General features: G+C 34.9%; 2 protein-coding genes across 3 annotated transcripts in view; one reads left to right on the top strand and one right to left on the bottom strand.

Moving 5' to 3' along the window:
• Positions 1-24,757, bottom strand: part of LOC148941445 (WD repeat-containing protein 44) — a 128,904-nt gene that overhangs the window by 31,254 nt on the left and 72,893 nt on the right. For both annotated transcript variants that reach the window (XM_089104381.1, XM_089104380.1), the window contains exon 13: positions 23,403-23,518. In XM_089104381.1, the coding sequence (XP_088960507.1) occupies positions 23,403-23,518 (116 nt within the window). The remainder of the gene's footprint in view (positions 1-23,402; positions 23,519-24,757) is intronic.
• LOC148941446 (xylosyl- and glucuronyltransferase LARGE2-like) lies at positions 1,954-23,404 on the top strand. The gene is made up of 4 exons (XM_089104385.1): positions 1,954-2,091; positions 5,008-5,130; positions 20,068-20,187; positions 22,320-23,404. The coding sequence occupies exons 1-4, from the start codon at positions 2,027-2,029 to the stop codon at positions 23,080-23,082; spliced, it is 1,071 nt and encodes a 356-aa protein (XP_088960511.1). The 5' UTR covers positions 1,954-2,026; the 3' UTR covers positions 23,083-23,404.

Genomic DNA, 24,757 nt, shown 5'->3' with positions numbered 1-24,757 from the left:
CCGCACAACGTGCCCTAGCCATCTCAACCTTTCTTTCATTATAGCCCTAGGTTGGTATTGAACCACACTTTACGTACAGCCTATTTCGTACATTCCATCAAAACGATCCATATAAATGAGGATAGAACGCAACCCTACTAAAATCCTCATTTAATATAAAACCAGCTACTAACCTCGTTTCCTACCTCAACCGTAGCAATGTTATTCTTGTACATAGCACTATCCCTTTAATTTATTTATTTGGTGTACTAATAGTAAGAGAAATCAACAAGCGCTACTTCCAGTGTCGTTCAAAGCCCCCACCCTCTCAGTTAAACAAAAATAGAATAAGACACCAGATATTTGAATGATAAAATACTATGAAAACCCTTTCTATAATTTCAACTCTCCTCCCATCCTCAAACAATAATCAATAATTTTAATAAAATAGTTGATCGTAACCCACTACAAAAAAGGGTAGCAATGATGCGTGGTTATTTTTTTGTTGGGGGGAGGGAATTTTTGCCAGGGTTTATCATACCGAGCCAATGGTCCTAGAACATCGCGAGAGGGCTCTTTTGAACGGATATTAAAGTTTCTAGAGCCCTTCTAAAGTCACCAAAAAATTTTGGAAGGCAACTAGTTCCCCTTCCACGCTCTTTTCTTCCCAAAAATCGTCTGATCAAAATTTCAGATAGCCATTTTGTTCAGTATAGTTGAAAGGTATAATATCTATGTCCTTGGGGATTACATGACCCCCCACAGCCACCGGAGGAAGGGCCACAAGTTATGAAAGTTGTCCATTGTGTATACCGACATTTTTCAGGAAAGGAGAGGCGATTTTCTGGGGGTAGATCTTCTAAGGAGATGGAAGTTTCCGGGGATGAACTTTCCAGGGGAAATTTTCCATGGGGAAAATTTGCAAGAATTCGTATACGAAATTTGTGTTATTTGTCTTGTCTTCTCGTTGGCGACCCCATTTTACATGTCGAGAGGCTTTGGGGGAATTATCCGGGGAAATTTTCAGCAGAGCTGGAATTCTCTAGGGGATTTCTACGTGGCAGGCGGGGGAATTTCCCACGGGAGAATATCTCCGTGGGGGAATCATCACTAGAAGAAATTCTCCATGGGAATTTGATGCGAGGATGGAGTCGTCCGGGTGTAATTTCCCGGCGGAAGAATTTTACATGGGAGGAACTTTCTACGGAGGAAATTTTCATGGGGGAGATTTTTCACGGAGGGGGTATGAATTTCCTGGGTTTATCGGAAAAGTAATTGGAAATTAAATTTAAAAAACAAATTTTTTTCCCTGGAAGTAAGGAGCAACATTAAAACGTAAAACGAACAGAAATTATTCCGTATATAAAGTGGGCTGCCCCCTCCTCAATACCCCACTCTTAACGCTAAAGTTTGACCCTTTGTCTCAATTCTTTAAGAACAATTCTTGAAACGCAAGGGCCGTGTAATTAGAATCAGAACCTTTTTTAAAAGTTCTTAAAAAACGTTAGCGTGAAGAAAGGGGTATTAAGGAAGGGGCAGCCGACCTCATATACGGAATAGTTTCTGTTCGTTTTAAATTTTATGTTGCTCCTTAATTTCAGTAGTTAAAAATTGTTTTTTTTATTTAATTCTTGTGAAGAAAAGGGTAAGTTCCAGAAAGAAACCAAACCGAATTGCAAGAAAATAATCCTGGCTACGCTATTTTAATGATTAGTACAGAAAACTAAAAAAATTGGAAAGCTTTAAGCAGAAAATAGATGAAGGTTGTTTCCATAAAATATGAATGTAAATTTAAGCAATATTACAGAGATGTTGCTAATACTCATCAAACTACCATTATTTTAACCCGTGTTACAAACCATAAAAATCAGTCAGACTATTTAACCTAAATAACACATAGCTCGTAACGTATATAAACGATTATACTTTTACTTTTCTCATTATATTAGAGAATAAAAATTCGGTTACGCAGCTAAACAAATCAAAAATGCATGATTATACTTCGAGTTTCATTCGACATGAACAGACACAAATTCAGTGAAAAAAAATGAGCAGGGTTACATCAAATGTGCTAAGTGTAAATGGGAGTGGCATTGATTTCATTGTGAAATTGTAAGTTTTTATGACGATGTTTATTTGTTAACTCTTAAAAAATTGATTTCAATATTTGATTGAAATCGATTTTTGAAAGTGAAGTGTAACGATAAGACAGAACGAAAATAGTACCATAAACATGAAGGAAAATCCTACCCTTCAGCTCCGGTCCCTCTTTTTCCTAAACTTTAGCTTACAATTTAATGATAACGATAAATATTTTCAAATACATACTTTTTTCTTCTTTCTTTTTCACAATAATTCGAAAAGGAAGCTAATCGTTTTGTATTTTCTTTACGATTTCTAGTAAGACCGCAAATTGGCAGAAGGTTCAATTCGTTCTTTTTTTGCCTGATTTTTTTTTTAAACTTCACTTTTTAGAAACAAAAATTAAGACTTAAAGGCCAAGACCAAGGAAAGACATTAAGACCAAGGAAAATTCAAATCAGACCAAAATCAGCCTAGACAACCCATTCAAATAGTAAGGTTTTAGTCACTTCCAACTTTTAATTTGACAATATTCTAATCATAATTCATAGAAAACTTAGACTTAAAATTTCTTTAAAAATATTCAGCACTTCACAGGAATTACCAAAGAAAAGTTGGAGGTTTTTTTTGGTCTTGGCCTTTAAGTCTTAATGTTTGTTTCTAAAAAGTGAAGTTTAAAAAAAAAGACCAAGGAAAGACATTAAGACCAAGGAAAATTCAAATCAGACCAAAAAAACAAACACTAGGGAAACAAATCTGGTTGTACTGAGTTGGAGCATCAATTGTTTGTTTCTTGAGACAACAAAACTGGATTCGTGTTGATAAATGAAGTAAAAATGTTCATACATTTAGTATAAAAAAAAACCTTTTAACAAAATGGTGGATCAAGATAGATGTATATTCAAAGCTGTCAACAAGATGGATCTCAGGATGGCTTCAGCCATATAGATGACAAAAAACAATATGATTTTCAATTCATGCAAAGAATACTCCCCCTTTTCATTCACCCAAAATTATTTTGTAAAGCTATTATTAGAAATTTATTCCACTAAACAACGGTTGATCCAAACTTTCACTGAATATTCAAATTAAAATTAAAAAAGCTAATTCTTAAGCATAAAATTGAAAGAAAAGCTTTATAATTATTTATATTTACCCAAAATAATAAGACATTGCAAAAAAACGTACAGAAGTTAGTCAAGCAAAAGATGTCTTACAAAAAAGGAACTTTTCCATGAACAGTAAAGAGTCACATTAAAACCTAAAACGGACAGAATAGTATTCCTGTTATAATTTGGACTTGAAAGCGAACAGAAATTACTATCAATAAATAAATGAAATCCAAAATGAACAGAAATTAAAATGAATAATCAAGTCAAACTCAAACGAACAGCAATTACCAAAATCAGGAGTAGGAATGCCATCCCTTAAACCGTCTAAAGGATAGAAGGTCATTAGCGCTTTGCATTTTTTTTGCCATAATATTCACTTGCTTATTGATTTTAGGATTCATTTATTCATCTATAGTATTGTTCGGTATTTTGATTTACTCGAGCTTCCTAGTCATTTCCAGACTACCATCTTGCTAAATTCTAGGAATCTTGGCCTAGCAAATAATCCCAAAGAGCTATGCTACTAAGCCCCATCTCTGAACAACGGGTAATTTATGTAATTTAGGGCCATCGTTCCTGGGGATGTGGGGGCTATGTTGATCTCAGAGGTATACTTATTAATACTTTCTACGTTTCTAAGAAAAATGGCTACCTCAAAAATTGTATCTAATATTAAGAGACAGGGTAGCCTAAAAGGACACAGAAGTTAGTCTAGTTGCCCTCAAATCACTTCCAAACCTTAAAAAGTATTAGAACATTCAATTTTCAATCAAACGAACCCCCTCCCAAGTTTCTCTGACACCCTTCCACGAGAAGTAGCCAAGGAAATTGTTTTTGTCCCTTTCCTGGCCTTTTGTCAGGCCTGTTTTGGGGATAACTAATATCTTTTTCTATTTTTCCCTTTGTCTTAGGGTTACCTTAGTTCAGGGGCTTGAGGATATAAGATATATAAGATCCGATTCGATACAGAATGCATTGGACTTGTATAATTTGGGCTATATATTTGCACATTAGGGAGGAGGGAAGTAAAGTTAGGATTCTTTACCTCCCCTCCTCCCAATGTGCAAATACATAGCCCAAATAATATAATTATATGAACTAAAGTATTATGTTTTCATCATGTTTTGGTATATTTCATTATGTTCAACCGAACTTCACCTCTTGAGTGTGTTTGGTATAATACATAAGTACCATGAAACTTATTCTTAAACAAGTGGGAATTTGCATTATTTACAGCCCTTGCCCCAAGTATTTCGGGGGTCATGTCATCCTCGGGGAAAAAATACTGGACATTCGACTATTTTGAACAAAATGGACATCTGAAAATTTTGACCGAATGTCTCAGACACTGTGGGTGGCCTGGGTAACAAAAAAAAGGGTGAATTAAGAGGGTTTCGGTTACCGACCAATTAATTTCAAATCTTAAAGAGGCACTAGAACTTTCAATTTCCAGTCGAATGAACCCCCTCCAAAGTTTTACGACCAGTCCCCCTATACAAAGTGCCCGAGAAAGAAAAAAAGAACAAAATAAATGACACTGTGTTGCGCTACTTCTGAAATGACGGTAATAAAGTTGGAAACACTAATAAAACAATTTGTTTATGTTAATCAGCTTTCAAAGAATATTTCTTTTAGGTTCCTCCACATAATCCTGTTTTTTATGTTAACTGAGATATTTCAATCTTAATGGCATGACCAATGTTTAAAGCCATACACATCAGAATGTTATAGTAAGGCTTTATCAAGTAATTTAGTAGATTATATTGTTCAGAAGTAGAATCGCCGAAAACCTTCTGTTTCGCTATATAAAACTATCACAACGATTTTTTCTAAGGTGTTACATTAAACGAAGACGCAACAAAACAGAAAAATGCGTGATTGCTACAGCCTTGATAATCATTTATTATTTCTACAACGGAGCAGATCAGAATCAAAGAAGTGAAATGCAGGACTTCAGGTAGGTTTCTAATTTAAAACATCAATCCTAAATTAAAATAGTTGTGTTCGCGGAAGAGCGACATTTGTGCATTTCCCATCATATGTTGTCCATTTTTTGCTGCAAATTCATGCGTCATGACAGTTCAATGGTAGTGTTAAAATATTAAAACTCCAGCGTCGCCAAACGAATGCGTTAAAAACCAAACAGGCTTTTAAACATTCTTATGTTTCAAGTGTTTAATAAGATCTACAGCCATTTTATTAATTTTGTCAACACCTGATTTCAACGTAATAACAGTGTTAGTACACACAGTCAGAAGCATCCTTCAGAGAGGTCAGGGGAGCCCCCCCCCCCTCATATTTTGTGGAGTCAGTAAAATCATGACGCAAAGAACCGCGATTCTACCGTCTCACTATTTAAATTCATTAAGTGAGAGCATGAAATTAATAGGATTATAAGATGAATAAAAGAAGATTAAAATACTGACATGATGATTAATGAAATTTCGTTCTCAGCCAGTAATTTAAGCGATTTTGCCAATAAGATCTCTAAATTCAATAAAAAACATTTGGGCATAGATTTATTTCAGAGGCAGCACAGTAGCGCTACTTAAGCAAATTGTCATCAATGTATTATTTTTTCGGCCACTTTGCATGGAATGAGTGGTTTCAGAAACTTCGAAGAGGGCTCATTTAATTGGAAATTGAAAGTTCTAGGGCTCTTTATTAAGAGTCAAAAGTGACAGGAGGGCAACCAATCCCAATACTTGTCCGTATTCGCCAAAAATATCTGGTAAAAAAATCTTGGGATAGCTATTTTGTTTAAAATGGCGGAGAAGTCCAGTATATATAGCTCCCGGGGTTACATCACCCCACATCCCCTGGGACAAGGGCTGTAAATAGCTCAAACTGTCAATTGTATACTAAAGGGCTTCGTAATGGATAAGGCGGGCTTGTTTGACTCTGGGTGAGCAACTCGCTTGAAAAATTCAAGAATCGTTCTCTAGGTCAAAAGGATATAAACATTTTCCGTAAGGACGGAGGGTACAGGGCCCAGAAATCATTTTATCCAATATTGGTTCCCTCTATAGCAGGCGCATGAAAGGGCCAAAAACTTTTTCCCAGGCCCCTTCTCATGGATGAAAGGTCAAAAAACTGGAGAGGGGGTTGATTTGATTATAAGAAAATTATAAGAAAAACGTGAAATTAACAAAAAAAGAGAATTGATGAAAATGCTTCCTTATTTACTATGAAGCACATCAATTCGAATTAGTTGATTTTTTTTAGAGGTTATTTTGCAGTTTTGATCCAAATATCTTTAACTAATATGCTTCATATGCATGTGGTAGGAGTAAATGGTGCAAATTTTTGAAGGTCTCGCAATCTATGAGAAATTTCTATTTCATTTTCTGTTCAATTAGATATGAAAATTTATTGATTTGCAATTTCCTGCATTTTGTTTCACGCGTGTTCCCCTCATAAATGACGCCTGAAGAATCTAATAAGTATATGTATTTAATTAGTTCATTTATTAGAAACCTTTCACTAAAACAAGCAAAATAAGAGAAAATTTGTCACACTGCAAAGGCCAATGGGAGGAAATGAACCTTGACAGGGGATAGATCTAAAGAAAAAAGTAAATTTTAACAAATTGCACTACCCATTGCAATAACATGCAATCCAAACCTTGATTTTCAAGGTTACCCTGGATTTCAGATAGCTTTCAGAAGAATGCTAGTTTTATCGCATAAGTCTCAACCCAGGGTTGGACATTTGGGAAATAAGGTGGATTTTATAGGGTAGAGGTCCAAAACCCACACACACACACACAGAAAAAAAAAACTTTTGGGTACCAATTTATTAAACTTCCCTTGGAGGAGCGTTCTTTTGGAATAATATTGGGAGGTCGCTACCCTTATGCAAGAGCATGGCAAAACAGTGAAAGCCTCGAAGAAGAAAAAAAATTAATATAATAAAATTAAAATTATTAATAGATTCATTATAGTTTTTTTTTTCATTTCATCGATGATTTATTTCTTCTTCAGAAAGAAACGAAATTTCCTTCGTTTTATACCATACAAGGTTTTATCCTTGTATGGTATACCAGACAAATACATTAAAGTGATTAGTGCTATGTATGAGAATAACACTGCTGCGGTTAATGTAGGAAATGAGGTTAGCAGCTGGTTTTGTATTAAATCAGGAGTTAGGCAGGGTTGTGTTCTATCCCCCTTTATATGAATTATTTTGATGGACTTTGTTTTAAGGAGCACAGGAAAGGCAATGGAGACCACGGAATGAAATGGGTAGGAAAATATCTCCTGGACTTGGATTATCCTGATGATTTAAGCATCCGAGAAGAAAGTATGAGAAAAATAAATGAGATTTTGGAGGTTGTGCGAGTTGAGTGTGCTAGAATAGGTTTCAAAATTAACGTTAAGAAGACTAAGGCCCTATTGCTAGGAATACGTGAAGATGAAAAGGTGAAATCGGGTAATGAAAAGATTAATCAGGTGGGCAGCTTCACTTACCTTGGTAGTATTATTAGTAAAGACGATGGGAGCAGTGAAGATGTTAAAAGTAGAATAGCCAAAGCTCTGGGTGTTTTTTCACAGTTAAAAAAAGTATGGAAGAATAGGAAGATAAGCAAACCAAGATTAGAATATTAGAAGCTACAGTGATGACAGTGGTCAAATATGACTCTGAAGCATGGACACTCCGAAAAGCGGATGAAGATTTGCTAGATGTTTTCCAGAGAAATTGCTTAAGGATTGTTCTGGGTACCCGGCTGACTGACCGTATTTCAAACAATAGGCTATATGAAAAATGTGGTTCAATACCACCCTCTAGGGCTATAATGAAAGACAGGTTGAGGAGGCTATGGCACGTTGTTAGTAGAGATGCTCGTCTGGATTTGCATAGGCCCCCGTACCGGACCGGTTTCTGGTAGGTATAGTATTCTACCGGTCCTTTTCTACAGGGCATTACACCTTTTCAAAGAGATTTACGCAATACCGGTCCTATAGGTAATACTTCTACGACGTTGATTAAGGACAAGTTTTTCTGACGCAATTTACCGGATTATAGGCATGCAAATAGCATGTAGTTTCAAAACGTGTTTAATCACGTTTCTTGAATGAAGTATATGTACTTTATATTCAAGAGGTGAAATCAATAAAGAGCTTGGAATTGAGTTTTGTGGATGGTGTTGAAAAATGGCACATGTTAAATATTCGGGTAAACATACGACTATAAATAAGGCTATTGTGTCTTTCTGAACTTTCTGTGCGAGGCAGGGTAACTATTTAGTTTAAATAATTCTAGGAGGAATTGAGTTTTGTGGCTGGTGTGGAAAAATGGTAGGCCTACTTGTTAAATATTCGGGTAAACAAACGACTAAGAAACGCTTCACTATAAATAAGGCTATCGTGTTTTTCCGAACTTTCTAGGACGGGGGTAACTATTTAGTTTAAATAATTCTAGGAGGAATTGAGTTTTATGGATGGTATGGAAAAATGGTACTTGTTAAATATTCGGGTAAACATACGACTAAGAAAGGCTTCACTATAAATAAGGCTATTATGTTTTTCCGAACTTTCTAGGGCGGGGGTAACTATTTAGTTTAAATAATTCTAGGAGGAATTGAGTTTTATGGATGATATGGGAAAATGGCACATGTTAAATATTCGGGTAAACATACGACTATAAATAAGGCTATCGTGTTTTTCCGATTTTTTCTAGGCGGGGGTAACTATTTAGTTTAAATAATTCCAGGAGGAATTGAGTTTTATGGATGGTATGGAAAATTGGTACTTGTTAAATATTCCGGTAAACAAACGAATAATAAACGCTTAAATTTATATACGGTTACTGTGTTTTTTCCGTACTGTATGGGGCGGTGCTAGCTCTTTCATCTCATTAGTTCTCGGAGGAAGGGATTTGTATGGATATGGAAAAGTCGTACATGTCAATTCTTCGGGTAAAAATTCGACTAATAAATGCTTCACTATAAATAAGACTATAGTGTTTTTCCGAACTTTCTAGGGCGGGGGTAAGTATTTAGTTTTAATAATTCTAGGAGGAATTGAGTTTTATGGATGGTATGGAAAAATGGTACTTGTTAAATATTCGGGTAAACATACGACTAAGAAACGCTTCACTATAAATAAGGCTGTCGTGTTTTTCCGAACTTTCTAGGGCGGGGGGTAACTATTTAGTTTAAATAATTCTAGGAGGAACTGAGTTTTATGGATGGTATGGAAAAATGGTACTTGTTAAATATTCGGGTAAACATACGACTAAGAAACGCTTCACTATAAATAAGGCTATCGTGTTTTTCCGAACTTTCTAGGGCGGGTGTAAGTATTTATTTTAAATAAATCTAGGAGGACTTGAGTTTTATGGATGTTATGGAAAAGTGGTACTTGTTAAATATTCGGGTAAACATACGACTAAGAAACGCTTCACTATAGATAAGACTATCGTGTTTTTCCGAACTTTATAGGGCGGGGGTAAGTATTTAGTTTAAATAATTCTAGGAGGAATTGATTTTTGTGGGTGGTACGGAAAAATGGTACGCGTTAAATATTCGGGTAAACATTCGACTATAAATAAGGCTATCGCGTCTTTCTGAACTTTCTGTTGGAGGCGGGGGTAAGTATTTAGTTTAAATAATTCTAGGAGGAATTGATTTTTGTGGATGGTTTTTAAAAATGGTACGTGTTGAATATTTGGGTAAACATACGACTAAGAAACGCTTCACTGTAAATAAGGCTATTTTGTTTTTCTGACCTGTCTAGGGCGGGTGTAAGTATTTACTTTAAATAATTCTAGAAGGAATTTATTTTTGTGGCTGGTGTGGAAAAATGGTACTTGTTAAATATTTGGGTAAACATACGACTAAGAAACGCTTCACTATAAATAAGGCTATTTAGTTTAAATAATTCTAGGAGGAATTGAGTTCTATGGAGGGTATGGAGATATGGTACTTTTTAAATATTCGGGTAAACATACGACTAAGAAAAGCTTCACTCTAAATAAGGCAATCATGTTTTTCCGAACTTATGAAAAACTTATTTATTGTACATCTAGAATCCACTTTGGATCCGTGTAGTGATCTTCTCTATAAAAATACAAGGAAACGAGACAAGCAAAATATTTGCTCCCAATCTAGGTTCATGACCGTACAGTTTTTTACTGTTTACATGTTTTTATGACTTTTGTGCTTTCACTTTAGTTAATTTTTTATGTATGAACTAAATGATTCTTTTTCGTTTTCATTATATTCGATGTAAAATGACCGCTTTGAAAGAGGTTTACCAGTCGTAAAAAAACTAGTTTTTGTGATTTCAAGACGGACATATTATTGACAAAAAAGACAGAACGGTTCTGGCTAAAGCCTATTGTCTCTTTTGTACATCTTCTCCTTCCCCTTAATATTTTTCATATGTCTTGTGTCAACTAAAATTAGAGGCTCCTGAAAGTTGAAAGCCTTAAGCATAGGTAGGAGTCTCAAAACGCATGAATAGACTTGTTTTGCAGCTAGATTTAGGTGAAGTATCAGACTAAGATAAGAAAGTACGTTAATATGGCATCTTCAAGAAATTTATGTCTATCATTACAGCAAATCATTACAATAATATTTCTAGAAAACGAAGTTTTTTTCTGATGGGAGTAAAGACCAAAATAAAACTTAACACAAACAAACATGATTACTTAAAAAGCTGGCTCAAGGAAACTGACACCTGACATTTTCCTATGTTTGTTAAAATTCTACAGAAAAAACTAGATTGGCTGAATGACCGTATTTCAAACAGTAGACTGTACCGAAAAATGTGGTTGTAACCCGTTTTCTAGGGCGATAATGAAAGAAAGGTTGAGATGGCTGGGCACGTTCTGCGGATGAAGGATGACAGACTGCCAAAGATTACTGACAGACTGCCTGTTCAATTTCAAATCAAGAAAATAGTCGAGTTATGGAAAAATATATTAAAAACCAACTTGACGCCACAAGATGCAGCAATGGTGCAAAATAGCGCCAGTATGAATATAATGGACAATAAAAGTAAAGAGAAATATTACGGATTCACGATGAGGAAAACGAAAGCCACTCCCAAAACAATGCACAAAATTCGAATAACACAGATGATAGAACCAGTGGTTAGCAAATCCGAAATATGGTTTGCTACATCATCAAACGAAATTCCTGAAAATCTGCTATGTGAGGAACAGATTATATCTTACGACAAAGGAGAAGGTTTTATTCCGGTAACTAATAACCACGAAAATGATACAATTACAATAAAAAAGGGGACGTGTTTAGTTCAAATCCAAGTTTTATCAGAGAATGATTTAAATAGATGGGAAAATTCTAAAAGAAACCTAGTTAACGGCATTAAAACCTCAAATAACAGGTACCTTCTAACTAAATCGCAATTTTTAAACAAATTTGATATGGATCATATTACGGACATGGAACTTAAGAAAAAATTATGCGAATTATTATGGAATTTTAAGGATGTATTTTCCGCATCTTAAGATGACTTTGGACTTATACCATTTTATGAACACTCAATTTTAACGACTGGTAATCCCGTAGCAAAACAGCCATATCGTGTGCCATATAAGCACAAAGAATTGTTAAAAAATAAGATTCATGAATTAGAAAAAAAGGAAATTATACGCCGAAGTATAAGTCCGTATAGTGCACCAGTGATCTTAGTACCAAAGAGGAATGGTGACTTTAGACTTCTAATAGACTATAGAGCCCTTAACAAACAAGTAGTTAGCGATAAATTTCCTTTACCAAGAATAGATCAAATTCTTGACTCTATTTCTAGCAAAAACAAAATTTTTACTTCCTTGGACCTTACCCAAGGCTACCACCAAGTGAAAATAGCCGAAAAAGATGTCCATAAAACTGCATTTTCAACATCTGAATGTGGTTCATATGAATACTTAAGGGTACCTTTTGGACTTAAAACAAGTTCAAGCGCGCTATGTAGACCCCTATTACACCTGTTAAGAGGATTAAAGAATATCATTCATTTTGTTGATGATGTCATATGCGTGGGAGAAAACACTGAACAACACTTAGCAACATTAGCTAAGGTGTTCGAAAAGTTTAGACAGGGCAATTTAAAATGCCGGCCTAAGAAAGTAAATTTAATTCAACCTAAAATTAAATTTTTAGGAGTAGTAGTAACACAAGGAGAGATATCCCCAGACCTTGATAAAATAAAATGTGTTAAAAACCTCAAAGCCCCCAGAACTATGAAAGAATTAAGGGGAATGTTAGGTCTTACTGGCTAGTTTAGAAACTTCCTGCGCAATTACGCCCAAATTGCGAAACCCCTCACGGAATTAAATAAAGGGAACTTACAAAATGTTATCTGGTCCCAGGAAGCTCAAACTTCCCTAGACCATCTAAAAAAGACAGTCACTTCAGACCCAATATTATCACTGCCTGATTTCGAAAACGGAAAATTTGCGGTCACAATCGACGCTAGTTCAAAGGGCATTGGCGATATTCTTTTGCAAATAATCCCGGTTTAAAACCCTAATCCTCTAGAGGGAACGCCTAAACAAAAACAAATAGAAAAAGTTATATACTGTTCGAGTAGAACCTTATCAAAAGGCAAAAGTAGTTATTTCACCACAAACTTAGACTTGTTATCTATAATCCACCATTTGGATAAATTTAGACACTACTTAATTTGTAGAAAATTTATGCTACGATCAGACCATAAAAGCTTGCAGTACCTGCGCACATTTAAAAACCCCACGGGAATTCTAGCCAGATGGATTATGAAAATCCAAGACCTAGATTACGAATTTGAACATTTAAAGGGTAAATAAAACGCAGCTTGTGACCTTTTGATTACATACCCAGAAAATATTTCGTCAGAAACTGAAAAAAATGAAGTTAACGCTATCAATTCTATGAGCAAGCATAAATGTAAGAAAAAAAAAGTCAAAGACGCAGTACAATAACATAGGCTTGACTGTTGTCCCCTGTCTTTAGGTAATATAAAAAGAAAACAAAAAAGGACAAGAGGTGTTTAACGCTATTCCGCGACTTTGCGATAGATAATGTGTTGCAGTGTAAATTCAAAACTATAAGAGAAGAGATAGGCGATTTTTAATATGCTTCTTACGAAGAAGTATAATATTCAATCGTAATTGCTGAGATAAATTGACACCTAACTTAAATAACACCTGTGTTACCACAAAACGTAATGGTGCTTGCATTTGAATATTTTCATTCAGATATAGGTGGACACTTAGGAGTAATGAAAACTTTCCATAAATTAAAACAATATTTTTACGTGCCGTCGGCAATGACAAAACTTGAAGAATTTGTAAGTACATGCGAAGCGTGTAACTTAAGAAAAAACCCCAGGCTTATCCTAATCCTCCAATGGGAAGAGTCCCGTTAGCAAAGAACCCCTTCGATATCATCTCATTTGACTTATACGGGACGAGCGGAGGCTTGCCTGTTTCCAGCAGAGGCCATACTTGTATTCTTTCAGTTATAGACCATTTTTCCGGATTTACCTTTGCAAAAGCATTAAAAAATCAAAGCGCTTACGCCACAAGTAAGGCGTTAGCGAAATTATTTTTTAAATTTGACATTCCAAATAATGTTTTAAGGGACAACGGAAGCAATTTTGTTTCAAAAGTAACAAAAGATTTAATGAGTTTTCTTAATATAGAAAAAATGGGGACAGCTCCGTACCACCGACAAGCTAATGGTAAAATAGAAAATAGGCATAAAATATTTTCTAACGTATTAAGTATTTATACGAAAGACAATAGGAACGACTGGGATCAATTCTTACCTTATTTAACTAAGGTAATCAATACTGCTTCTTCAGAAACAACCAAAGATAATCCATTTTATTTACTTTTTGGTCGTGATAATCCCGTATAATGAGATTATTGAATCTCGGCAGTATTATAATAACTCAGAGGATTACAAACAAGAATTCATAAATAGGATGAGGAAGACTTATAAAATAGTTAGGCAAGAGTTGGAAAAATGTAAAATAAACCAAGAGCTAAGAAACCAACCCTAAGTTAAGGGGAGTGTAGATTTCAAAGTAGGAGGCTGCGTCTATCTAAAGAACGAGGCAAAAACGGTAAGCAAACAACTTTCCAACAGATGTTCTGGACAACACAGAATAATCAAAAAGTACTATAACGAATATACTTTTAAAATGGAGAACCCCAATAGTGGAACAACTTACAAGTCGCATGTTAGCCGAATAAAAAGAGCCAAATTTCTAGAGATATGTGTATCACGTTCCTCGTCTACAGATTCGTCAGAAACCAAAAGTGAGCCCCCTAGATCAAGATTGGCAGAGCTAAAACCCTTTAATTTAAAATAAAACTATTTCGATAATGAGAACGATGAGGAAGACATCGAAGAATTTTTATCTATGAAAAATGCAATTATTTCAAAGAAAAAATCACTAGTACCAGTAAGAATAAAAACGCAGAAAGGTTCAAAAAATTCATCATTAGAGAGCGCTGGAGAGATAAATTCCACAATATCTACGAAAACCCAATTTTTCCACGATACAATTTCGACCCCTTGTCCCCCCCAAAAGATTTCCAGACAATATGGTTTCCCCCGCAACACCAATAGAAAGGCTTTTGTCATTGCAGGTAGATTTAAACTGAGCTGTAGAAACTACCGGTATTACTGTAAAGAAAACTCCTCCCAAAGATTCTACTAAAACAAACCTGCGAGAAGATATGGATTTAATAAATTTCCTCATAAAAACGAGTCAAAGTACATTGCCCGAGAATAAAACTCCCAAGGAGGACCAGCAAAGACAATATCATGATATAACTGTGTCCAAGGTCAAGCCTAAACAGTGGACTTCATGGAGGGAATCCCTAGTGCAAAAACTGCCCCATCCCCCTGAAGACATGGCATTCAAACAGTGGAGGAACCCCGCAAAAACTCTTGATTCCTCCCAAGGCTCTCAAGAATCTTTCAAATCTCCCGAGTTGAAAACTCAAGGCGAGGACTTAGAGAATAAACCTTCAACCTCCAAAGGAGTAGAAATTTACGAAGGAAGGGCAGGTGATACCTCAAAAATTGCCACCTCTAAAAGTTCTAATCTGGATTCGTCGGAAACCAGTTCCGAAGATTCTGACGGCGAATCAGACCATATAGTAGTTTAAGAAATAGGAAAATCAAGACCGACTTCAGCAGCCGCACACGCGAAACAAACGAAATTAAAAGGGCAAGAACTTTTTAAAAAACAATATAAAAGTTTGATCTTATTTCGCAGGCAGACCCGAAAAAGAAAAAACCGCAAGAAACAGAGGAGAAAATAACGACACAGTCAGGCAGAACGGTTAAAAAACCTGACAGATGGAAATATCCCTAATTAATGTAAAGACAAATTTCAAATCCCTTATGAAAATCAACTTATGATCCACCATAATAAATTTAACAGTGTGCAAGTAAAGTTAACCAAGTCAATATTAATGAAAAAAAATAATAATAATACGAGTTATGTCAAAACATTGGTGATCAGAGAGAAAGGTTGGAACAGAAAATAACCAAAGGTAGGAAGATCGTGGTCGACTGAAAACGACAAGTGGTGTTGGACCACGTCTTGTGGGAAGTCTGGGGGGAGCTTGCCCTCAAGCAGCGTTTAGTTTGTTGCGGGCGTGCAACATTTACAAATGAAGACCAAAGATTAACGCATGTGGATGATAGATACGGATTATTCTCATCCAATTTCTGGTGGAACATACTACTGGCCGTATGTTTCGTATTCGCGACTTCCCTGACCATAAGAACCCTATTGACTTTTAATTACGGAAAAATCCTGAGACTAAGAAGGCGAAAGCCAAGAGAAGAACATGGGAAAACAGCCGAAATGCAGAGGTTAAACCCGGAACCCCATGAGAACGTCTAAGCCAAGAAAAAGGGAAGACATTAGAAAATGAGTGGGTTTAGAGGTCTCCACTCATCCTTACTATGTCTTGTTCCCTCATTATAGTATCGTTTACATAAAAATGTGCGGCTATTAAGCTGCAACATTCGTTTCTTAAAAATAAGAGACAAGTGTGAACAAATCAGGCCAGAAATATGTTGCAAAATTAGACCTCAAAATTAACCATATAGCACAAACCCTGTTTAATGATTATTTTAAGTCTAATGTAAAATTAGCTAAGTGTTGAAAGAAGTTAAAATAAAGTGTATGTAGTAGTGTATATTAGAAAGCATAAAGTTAAAGAATTAATCTTTTATATCGTCGTTATGCTATAACAACTTAGAAGAAACTTCTATGTATTGAATTTCCCAATGGAAACTTTACATATATATTTCCACCAACATGATAAAAATTTCGTTTTGTGTACTAATATTGGTGTATTTTTTGAACTCTGTTTCTTATTTTAAAATTCATGTACCCAATCAATACCTAACTTATTTTTTCTGTGAGTATTTACCTTAAAGAACGTGTCATTCTGCCTCGTTATTTTTATTACAGGAAGTGGATTGACATACTGGATACCGATCATTACAATGAGTTGCCCAGTGCAGATACAACCTAGTAGCATCTATTTTCATCATATCTCAACCAACGAAGAGTACTCACCATGGACTCCAGCCAATTTCCATCCAAGCTACGTCTACAAAAACAACAGTTACCTTTGATCTCTGTTTCCTCGACCACGAACCATATTGCGTATCAGGCAACATAATATTTGAATCTCAGTATCCAGTGCATTATCGAACTATATAATCACATAAATTCTTAGAACCTCATCGATCAGTACAAGATATAAGTACATGAATATCGCCTTTGATAATCATTATGGACCCATATACCATATGACCGTATAGTCACGATATTTGATGACCCCAAAAACTATTTATGTGTCACAGACTTACGCGTCGAATCCCTTTCGACCATCACTCGAAATCCATCCTATCCCCTCTGTGTGGAAAGTTCATATCTCTGTTATCCCATCAATGTTATGAGATAATTTCTGAACAATGGACCTGGAAACCAAAATTATCCCCAGTGATCAACCCCTCAGTGACAATATACCCCTCCCACAAATTAAAGATAATATGTTGAAGGAGTCACTATAGTTTGATGTCGACCTGTTCCAAACCCAAACTTCAATTCCCCCGTGATTAACCTAGGAATCACCGCAAAGGTTAATAGACGCAAGCCATGAGCTAACAATTTTATAAGAGACACAAATAAACAATTTTATGCGAGAATACATTCTCTATGTGCCTCAAAATATCCCAAAAATGATATGCTGAGAAGAAAATAAACGCACTCCCAGTTTTCGACCCCTTAATGATAATGCATCCTATGAACTATCGAAAAGCAGGTGAGAATGAACTCTGATAGCATATTCCTACACCTGTAGTTGGAAGCATCATTTCCCAGTTGACAATTAGAGAAAGCTTGTCGTGTGAACACAATCGTGCTTGAACTGTCCCATGAAGAAACCATAACGTAAGTGCTTCAAAAATTTTGCCAAGACGAAAAGAGTGAAAGAAAATAATTTACAACAGAAGGATTGAGTACGCTAAATAAACTCGAAGGGTGAAGAAATAGATGTGAATTTACGAATGTTACTTCTTAATAACTTTGATAACTAAAAAATCCCAATATCCTATCATTAACGTCGCGCAGCAAAAATACCCAGTGAAAGTGTTTAAATTTTACCAGTGAACATGGTGAACCAAATATTGTGTGTTTTAAACCGTTCTTGTATGTAGTGCAAGATGTCCAGATAGTTATGTGTAACTTTGTCGAGCTATTCATTTAATGTAGCGTAGATAGAAAGTAGTGAGCCATATAGACAGAAAAATCAAAAAAAAAGCCTTGTAAAAAGTGAATTCAAAAAAATCTTAGGTAAGGCTAAAATAGCCCCAACCTTGTTGGAAACATAAAAGTAATCAGTGTTAGAAGTAAAAAAAAAATCTTTAGTACAGTAGCTAGACAAGAACCATGAATAATCTTAGTCCGGTAGATGAGTTTTAGATAAGGATGTAGAATAAAATAAGAAAAGTAATAGAGAAAATTTTTAGCACTCCTGATTAAGCCATAACATAAATATAAAATAATTATGGAGAAGAAATAGATAATAATTCGCGAACATTTCAAAAATCAAAAGACGAGCAAGTCAAATTGAAGGAACGTCATTAATTAATGGGACGGGTAATATGTACTGTGAGCAAAATGTAATATATCTAAAATACAAAAATAAAGTTCTTTCTCTCTAAATATAATTCCGACTTCATAAAATTAGGTTAAATCTAGTTTCAAAAATCAAAAGTCCTTAATAAGCAAATAGAAAAAACTGCAGTTAGCCTCAGACAAAGAACGGCACTGTCCAAGCTTTGGATTTCTCTATGACAGCGGGCATTAAAAAAAAGATGCTACGCACAATATTTCTAAGGAAGTTTAAATGATAAGAACCGTGTGAACGTTTGAATCATCAGAAATATTTAAAACAATTTATTGGACGAAGGGTTCACATCCTTGGGCCACTTGAGCCAATTGGGAGCCAGTTCTTAGAACACAGGACAAAAAAAACTACGTTTGATAGTGGGGTAAAAGTGCTTTTTGGAGGTATTCGTAAATCAGAGTCAGGATCATTTAGACTGAAATATTTCGACTTTCAAGCTTTGCAATTCTTTCATTGTTGTATCTCAGTCACCGTTATTGTCATTTGAAGTGACCTACTGCTGTTCACCTAAATATGTAAGTCTCAATAAATCTATTGCTTTTTACCTGTGTTTATTTCATTTTATATGTCTGTATCTAGCCTAACGACAGGTAATTAGTTCGCATATCTCCAAAGTACGTTCCCAGGGAATCTGATCTCCAGATAGCTCGAAGAAAAAAGGTCACATTTATATGGCTACACACTTAATTTTCTCTCGTTAAATGAGGGTGGCGTAGGCCTTGTTGGCACGATCTTTAGCGCTATAAGCGGCGCTATCGGAGAACTTATAAGGTGTAAGTTCACAGCTTCAAGGTACGATAATAGATTTGACGTGGTCAATACTTATGACCACAATCAAGCCCAGTCCTCTCTTTTATAGCTAATAATCCCTTATATAGCCACAAATAATTTCCATCGCTACAATTGCATGCTCAAGTTATCAATGTCATGGCCGGTGAAAGATTCTTGTGAACCTTACAGATTATATTTTTTTAGATAATGTAGGCTTCTTAAGGGCTTGTCTGCTTTTAAAACAACATCCTGTTTTTTGCGTGGATTTTGAGCTTTCAGTAAAGCGCTAATTTTTTAAAATTCTACAGATGCAGGGAAATTTCATGAGCTGGTGTATTTGAGCCAATTTCGTACATATATGTTGTATAGGCTACGAAGGAAAACATTTTTGCTCATCTTCACTTTTTTCTTCCATCTTCACTCAAAAACTTGCTTTTTCCTTGAATAGTGCCAACTTTTTAGTTAAGACTTCGAATTCAAATCACTTAAATAAGGAATCCGGTTAGTATGTTCCACCAACAGGAAATGACCTTGGTGGGAACTTTGATTATGTTCTTAGTAAACTTCTCATTTCTCAGATTAGACGAGAAATAAGTTGGTATTTTCGAAGACCACTACCTCTCCATGACATACAAATAACAGTTCAAATAGGGATAAATTCCTTTTATTGGACAGTGGAAAACAAAGACAAAAATTCTGGATATTTCGATCACATACACAGCGAGCATAATCAGCAGATAAAATGTTGTTTTTCACTCTCTATTAAAAGGATTATTTATCCATATCTGAACTGTTATTTGTGACGAATAAGTCTTATTTTCAAAAAAAAAGTTAAAAAATTTACTACAAAACATAGACCACTCAATTTGTTTTTTTTTTTCTTTTTTTTTTTTTTCTTTTTTTTTTTTTTTACTGATCCGAAACTTTTTTCTTTTTTTTACAGGTCCTATAAAATGATTGTCACACATTCCGCTTCGAATATCCCAAGCCTTCCAACGAATGAAAGAATACATGTAGCAATGGGCCTACTTTTTGTGAGCTTGGACCCTAAATCCGCAGCAAAGTAAGTACACTATTTCTTTTACACAGAGGATACAAAAATAAACAAAATAGATGGAAGACCAGAACCAGGGACAAAGCAAGATTATACCTTGCTGCCAAAGGAGAATTTCGAACAAAGCCACCATATTTTTCTGTCATACAATTACGAGACTTTCAAGGCAAGCAAAAGGCGATACACAACCAGTTTGGCTTTAATCCTACTAAATCAAACCTATCGTATAAACAGTTAAAACTCTTGTTAGAGGAGTTAAAGATTCACTTTCGGTGATTATTTCTGCTAATATGTTGTTCCACTCGGCAACTGATCGCCACATATAGCCTTATGATGGATAATTCTGCCTGCAATTTTCCTAGTGAAGGTAATCAGTGCGAACGGGGTTGCAACAAGTTACTCCTGTAATTTTTAATTACGAAGAGTTATAATTCTGGTAAAGATCATTTTGAAATCATCAAAAACACAGTAAAGCAGAAACACAGAAACGCAGTTCCACTCGGCAACTGATCGCCACATATAGCCTTATGATGGATAGTTCTGCCTGCAACTTTCCTAGTGAGGGTAATCAGTGCGAACGGGGTTGCAACAAGTTACTCCTGTAATTTTTAATTACGAAGAGTTATAATTCTGGTAGAGATCCTTTTGAAATCATCAGAAACACAGTAAAGCAGAAACACAGAAACGCAGTGTAGACAAAGCCGCCACATGAAAACGTTTCTGAGACTGAGGCTTTCGTAAATGTAGCCACGTCTATCAGCTACTAATTTTCCGTTTTGTATGTGCCTTAGAAGATTTTTTGCACCAAATATTGAATCGGGATTTATTTCCTTAACCAGCCTTGATGTAATTGGAGGGAACGCCTTCCTTCACAGCTTTAGATAATAAGGTTTCGTTAAGTAGTACTGCTTATGTTCTTTAATATAGGATCTCCATGATATTTCTAATAAAGAACAATACAGCCCTCCTAACCAGCACAATGGTACATTGTGAACAGTCCATTCGTGATTTATTTCAGAAGGATAACTTTGGACTGCCATAAACTATAGCAACCACATGGTCACTGGCAAAATGATGACTCTCAACCCGACTTTTGCCTACCTATTAGGAAGAGATTCCATTAAAAGGAGCTGCTAGGAGATGCAACGGTGTGCAACTCAGCTAGTTGTTCTAAGTCTCGTAGAACAAATCAGATATAACCTGGTATTCGACTACTTAGCCAATTTCAAAGGTGAAGCTAAAATAATCGTGGGAATAATACCATATTTTGAGAATTGCTGCTTAGTGATGAAGAGAGATTCTACCATGTGCCCCAGAATAGCCGAGTTTAAAAGATTTTAAGAAGTATCTACAATAAGAGAGTTATTGGAAGGGCTAATCTTTAACCACGTTTTTTCTACTCCATTTGATAAATTTTATTTTAAAATTGGTAATAAATCTCGTTTTATATAATATAAAAAAAAAACTTTAGTTATTTCGTTTGTATTGGATTTCACCCAGGAGAAAATAGTTCCAGTTGTTGCAGAAAATACTAATTTTGTGTTTCTCTACGTGCTTCCAAAGCCTGCTTGACTTAGTGTTCATTACTGTATTCGTTTTATAATGAATTTTAAAAATGTTTTATATATTCACTTACTTTTTGCCCTGCCCGACAATGCAGATCTTTTTCAGAGCAATAAATTTATTTATTCTAAATTGAGGAGCATTAAAGATAAATAAAAAGAAAATGCCAGAAAAACAATTAAGCAAATCAAATGTTGCAATGATTGGCGAAAAAAAACACAACAGGCCTTAAAAAAAACTGAATATAAGTATCATATAAAATAAGGAAAAATAAATAAAATCTAGTGTGCTTATTAAATACTGGAAAAGGATAAATGTTATCAATTTTAATCTTAGCTGTTTGCAACAACTCAGTAATTTTAAATCTCAAGCCTAGTTCAGTTTCATTACAACAAATTTATAAACAAATAAAACTGAATAGATTTTCCAAGAAAATTTAAAAGCAAATTAAACCTTTAAGCTCTTCTTGTAGACAATAAACGACCTTTCTCTATTTAAATGAAAATAATACTTAAAGAACGATAAAACTTCTAAAATTTGAAGCTGACATTAATAACTCTTTTGCATTTATTTTTCAGGGCAGTTGAAACAATCTCGTGGATTCTGGTTCAAAGTTCGGCAAAAATACAATTTCACATATTTGCTGACATAAACAGCATTCAAACAATACATCGAATTTTCATACTAGCAGACGACAAAGCTCTTGTAGACTATGATTATGACATTGAAACACTGGACACTATATATGATGATCTAATCGATCATGTTAAAGTTCATCAACCGAAAATAACTTTGGATATTTTTCGAGAACATTTAGTTACTCAAATGCTACCTTTGCTATTTATGTATCACTACTCCTCTGTGGACAAAATGATTTTCGTGAGTCATAATGTGCAAGTACGTTCCAATCTCATTGAACTTCACAATATATTTCATAATTTCTCAGATAATAATGTAATTGGCATGGCAAAATTACAAAATGCCAAATACCACGATTCATTTGTAGAACATAGATATTTATTTCCGAAATCAAAAATTGGACGCCTTGATGGCAACCCTGGTTTTGACATAAATATAATGCTACTTAAATTAGGAAAAATGCGCGAGTCAAAACATTTCCAAAAATATTTAGATTTAGAAAACCAGTTTTATTTATTAAAAAAGTACAACTTCAAAACTGTTGAACAATTGCCAAATATGGAGGAATGGATAATCCTGATCGCCACTGAATCCCCCGAATTAATCTATAGTTTACCATGTCAATGGAACATACAGTTGAAAAGTGAAACTGTTGAACACGAAAAATGTTTAGAACAGCCAAAAGCAGTGGCATTACAATAACAGACCAGAAAAAAACAAACATATAAAAGGGAAGTTTTTTTTTCACACTTGGTTTCCAAACTAAATATCCATGAAACAAACTGACGATTTAACTTAACATATAGTTACATGTGTAAACTATTAGCATTTTTTTTAATTTATACTTAATAAACGTGAACGAAATATAATAGATTCAATGATAATAAATTCCGCAAACGCAACCCTGCTAAAGGTTTTCCATATTATGCATGCTTGCATTCTCTGTTTGGCCTGTAAGTAAGACGAGACATAAATTAAAAAAAAAATTCATTACAACGAAATTAAAAAAGAAAAAAGCTCACCTAAAAGTGGCCCGGATTTGACTGCTATTATTTACTGATCCTCTATATTTACAAGAAGGACTACAATCTCGCAGATCATAAAGTCGAAGCCGGCTGTCGTTGGACGTGACTAGTACCTAAAACCAAGCAATATTAGTTGCCTACAACTCATTTATTGATAGCAAATTTGTCAATAATTCATGCTGAACTTTAAGAAAGAATACTAATCCTGCACAAGGGGGGGGGTGTATAAAAGGAATGTGAAATTCTCTTCTTGCTCCGAAGTTGGTGCGAAGGATACTTTCCCAGAAAATAGAACGTCTGGAGCATAAGAAAGTCATTTTTTAGCCCCGGCCCCGGAGAGATGAGCGCATCAGATAAATCAAGGATCAGGAGTGAGTGTTCCTATGAATATAGTGATCAGTTATTGCAGATCTTTTTACTGAAATTAAATCTTTTGTTCCTTAAGTCTTTCTCGCAACAGAGTGTTTTTTTTTACAGATGGCAGTAAATAAAATTTCTTCAATAGTTTCATAGATCTCTGAAATATTCCAAAAAGGGATTTTTTTTTCTCTCGATTTACTTCTTTACATGCATAGATCTCACCATACAAGTATAACATAACATGAATCATCAATCCACAAGTACAGTTATATACATATTTTTTCTATTTCAAAATACCATCGAAATAAGTTAATGGATTTCAATACAAACAATAATTGGTTGAAATGGAATGGATTTATCTGGACAGCGCTACACATTTATTTACCTCCAATGCCAAAGAGCGCATCTCATATCGTCAAAATTTTACCAGAGAGGGAAACAAGATTGTTAAATTTGTCAGAAGCCCAATTTCCTCTTTACATAATTTAAAGAAAAAAAAGGCGAAATAAATTTATATATGCTAAATGTGGTTTCCTTACACCGTATGTTATGTCAGGTTGTCTTTGCGCTAAAGCTACTTAGAAATTTGTTGCCTCCATCGGACCTGGTCCCCTCTACCTCTGCTAATGTAAAGATGCTTCTTGAAATTTTTCTAATGAACAAAGACCCCATTTATGACTTAAGGGAGCAAAATATGATACTCTACGATCCTACTCAATAGTATGAAGATATGCTCTTTGGTCTTGATATGATATGATAGTTTGGATAGTTTGTTGGTAGTTTCATTATATGAAGGTTGATATGAAAAGCAAAATTTAAAAGAATAAAACGACAAAAATAAACAATCCAAAAATATATTCATTATGAACAATATATCAAAGAAATCGCCTAATAGTAGTTTTGGGTACCCGTTTGATTGACCAAAACAATAAGCTGTAAAAAAATTGTGCTTCAACACTTTCTAGAACAAAAATCAAGGAAATTACCAGGTG

This window comes from Artemia sp. Qi Xiang Cuo, chromosome 18 (genome assembly GCF_049724085.1).
Source record: "Artemia sp. Qi Xiang Cuo chromosome 18, ASM4972408v1, whole genome shotgun sequence".
In the NCBI taxonomy this organism is placed as follows: Eukaryota; Metazoa; Arthropoda; class Branchiopoda; order Anostraca; family Artemiidae; genus Artemia; species Artemia sp. Qi Xiang Cuo.
The sequence above is the reverse complement of the archived record's forward strand: the minus strand, read 5'-3'. Positions and strand labels throughout refer to the sequence as shown.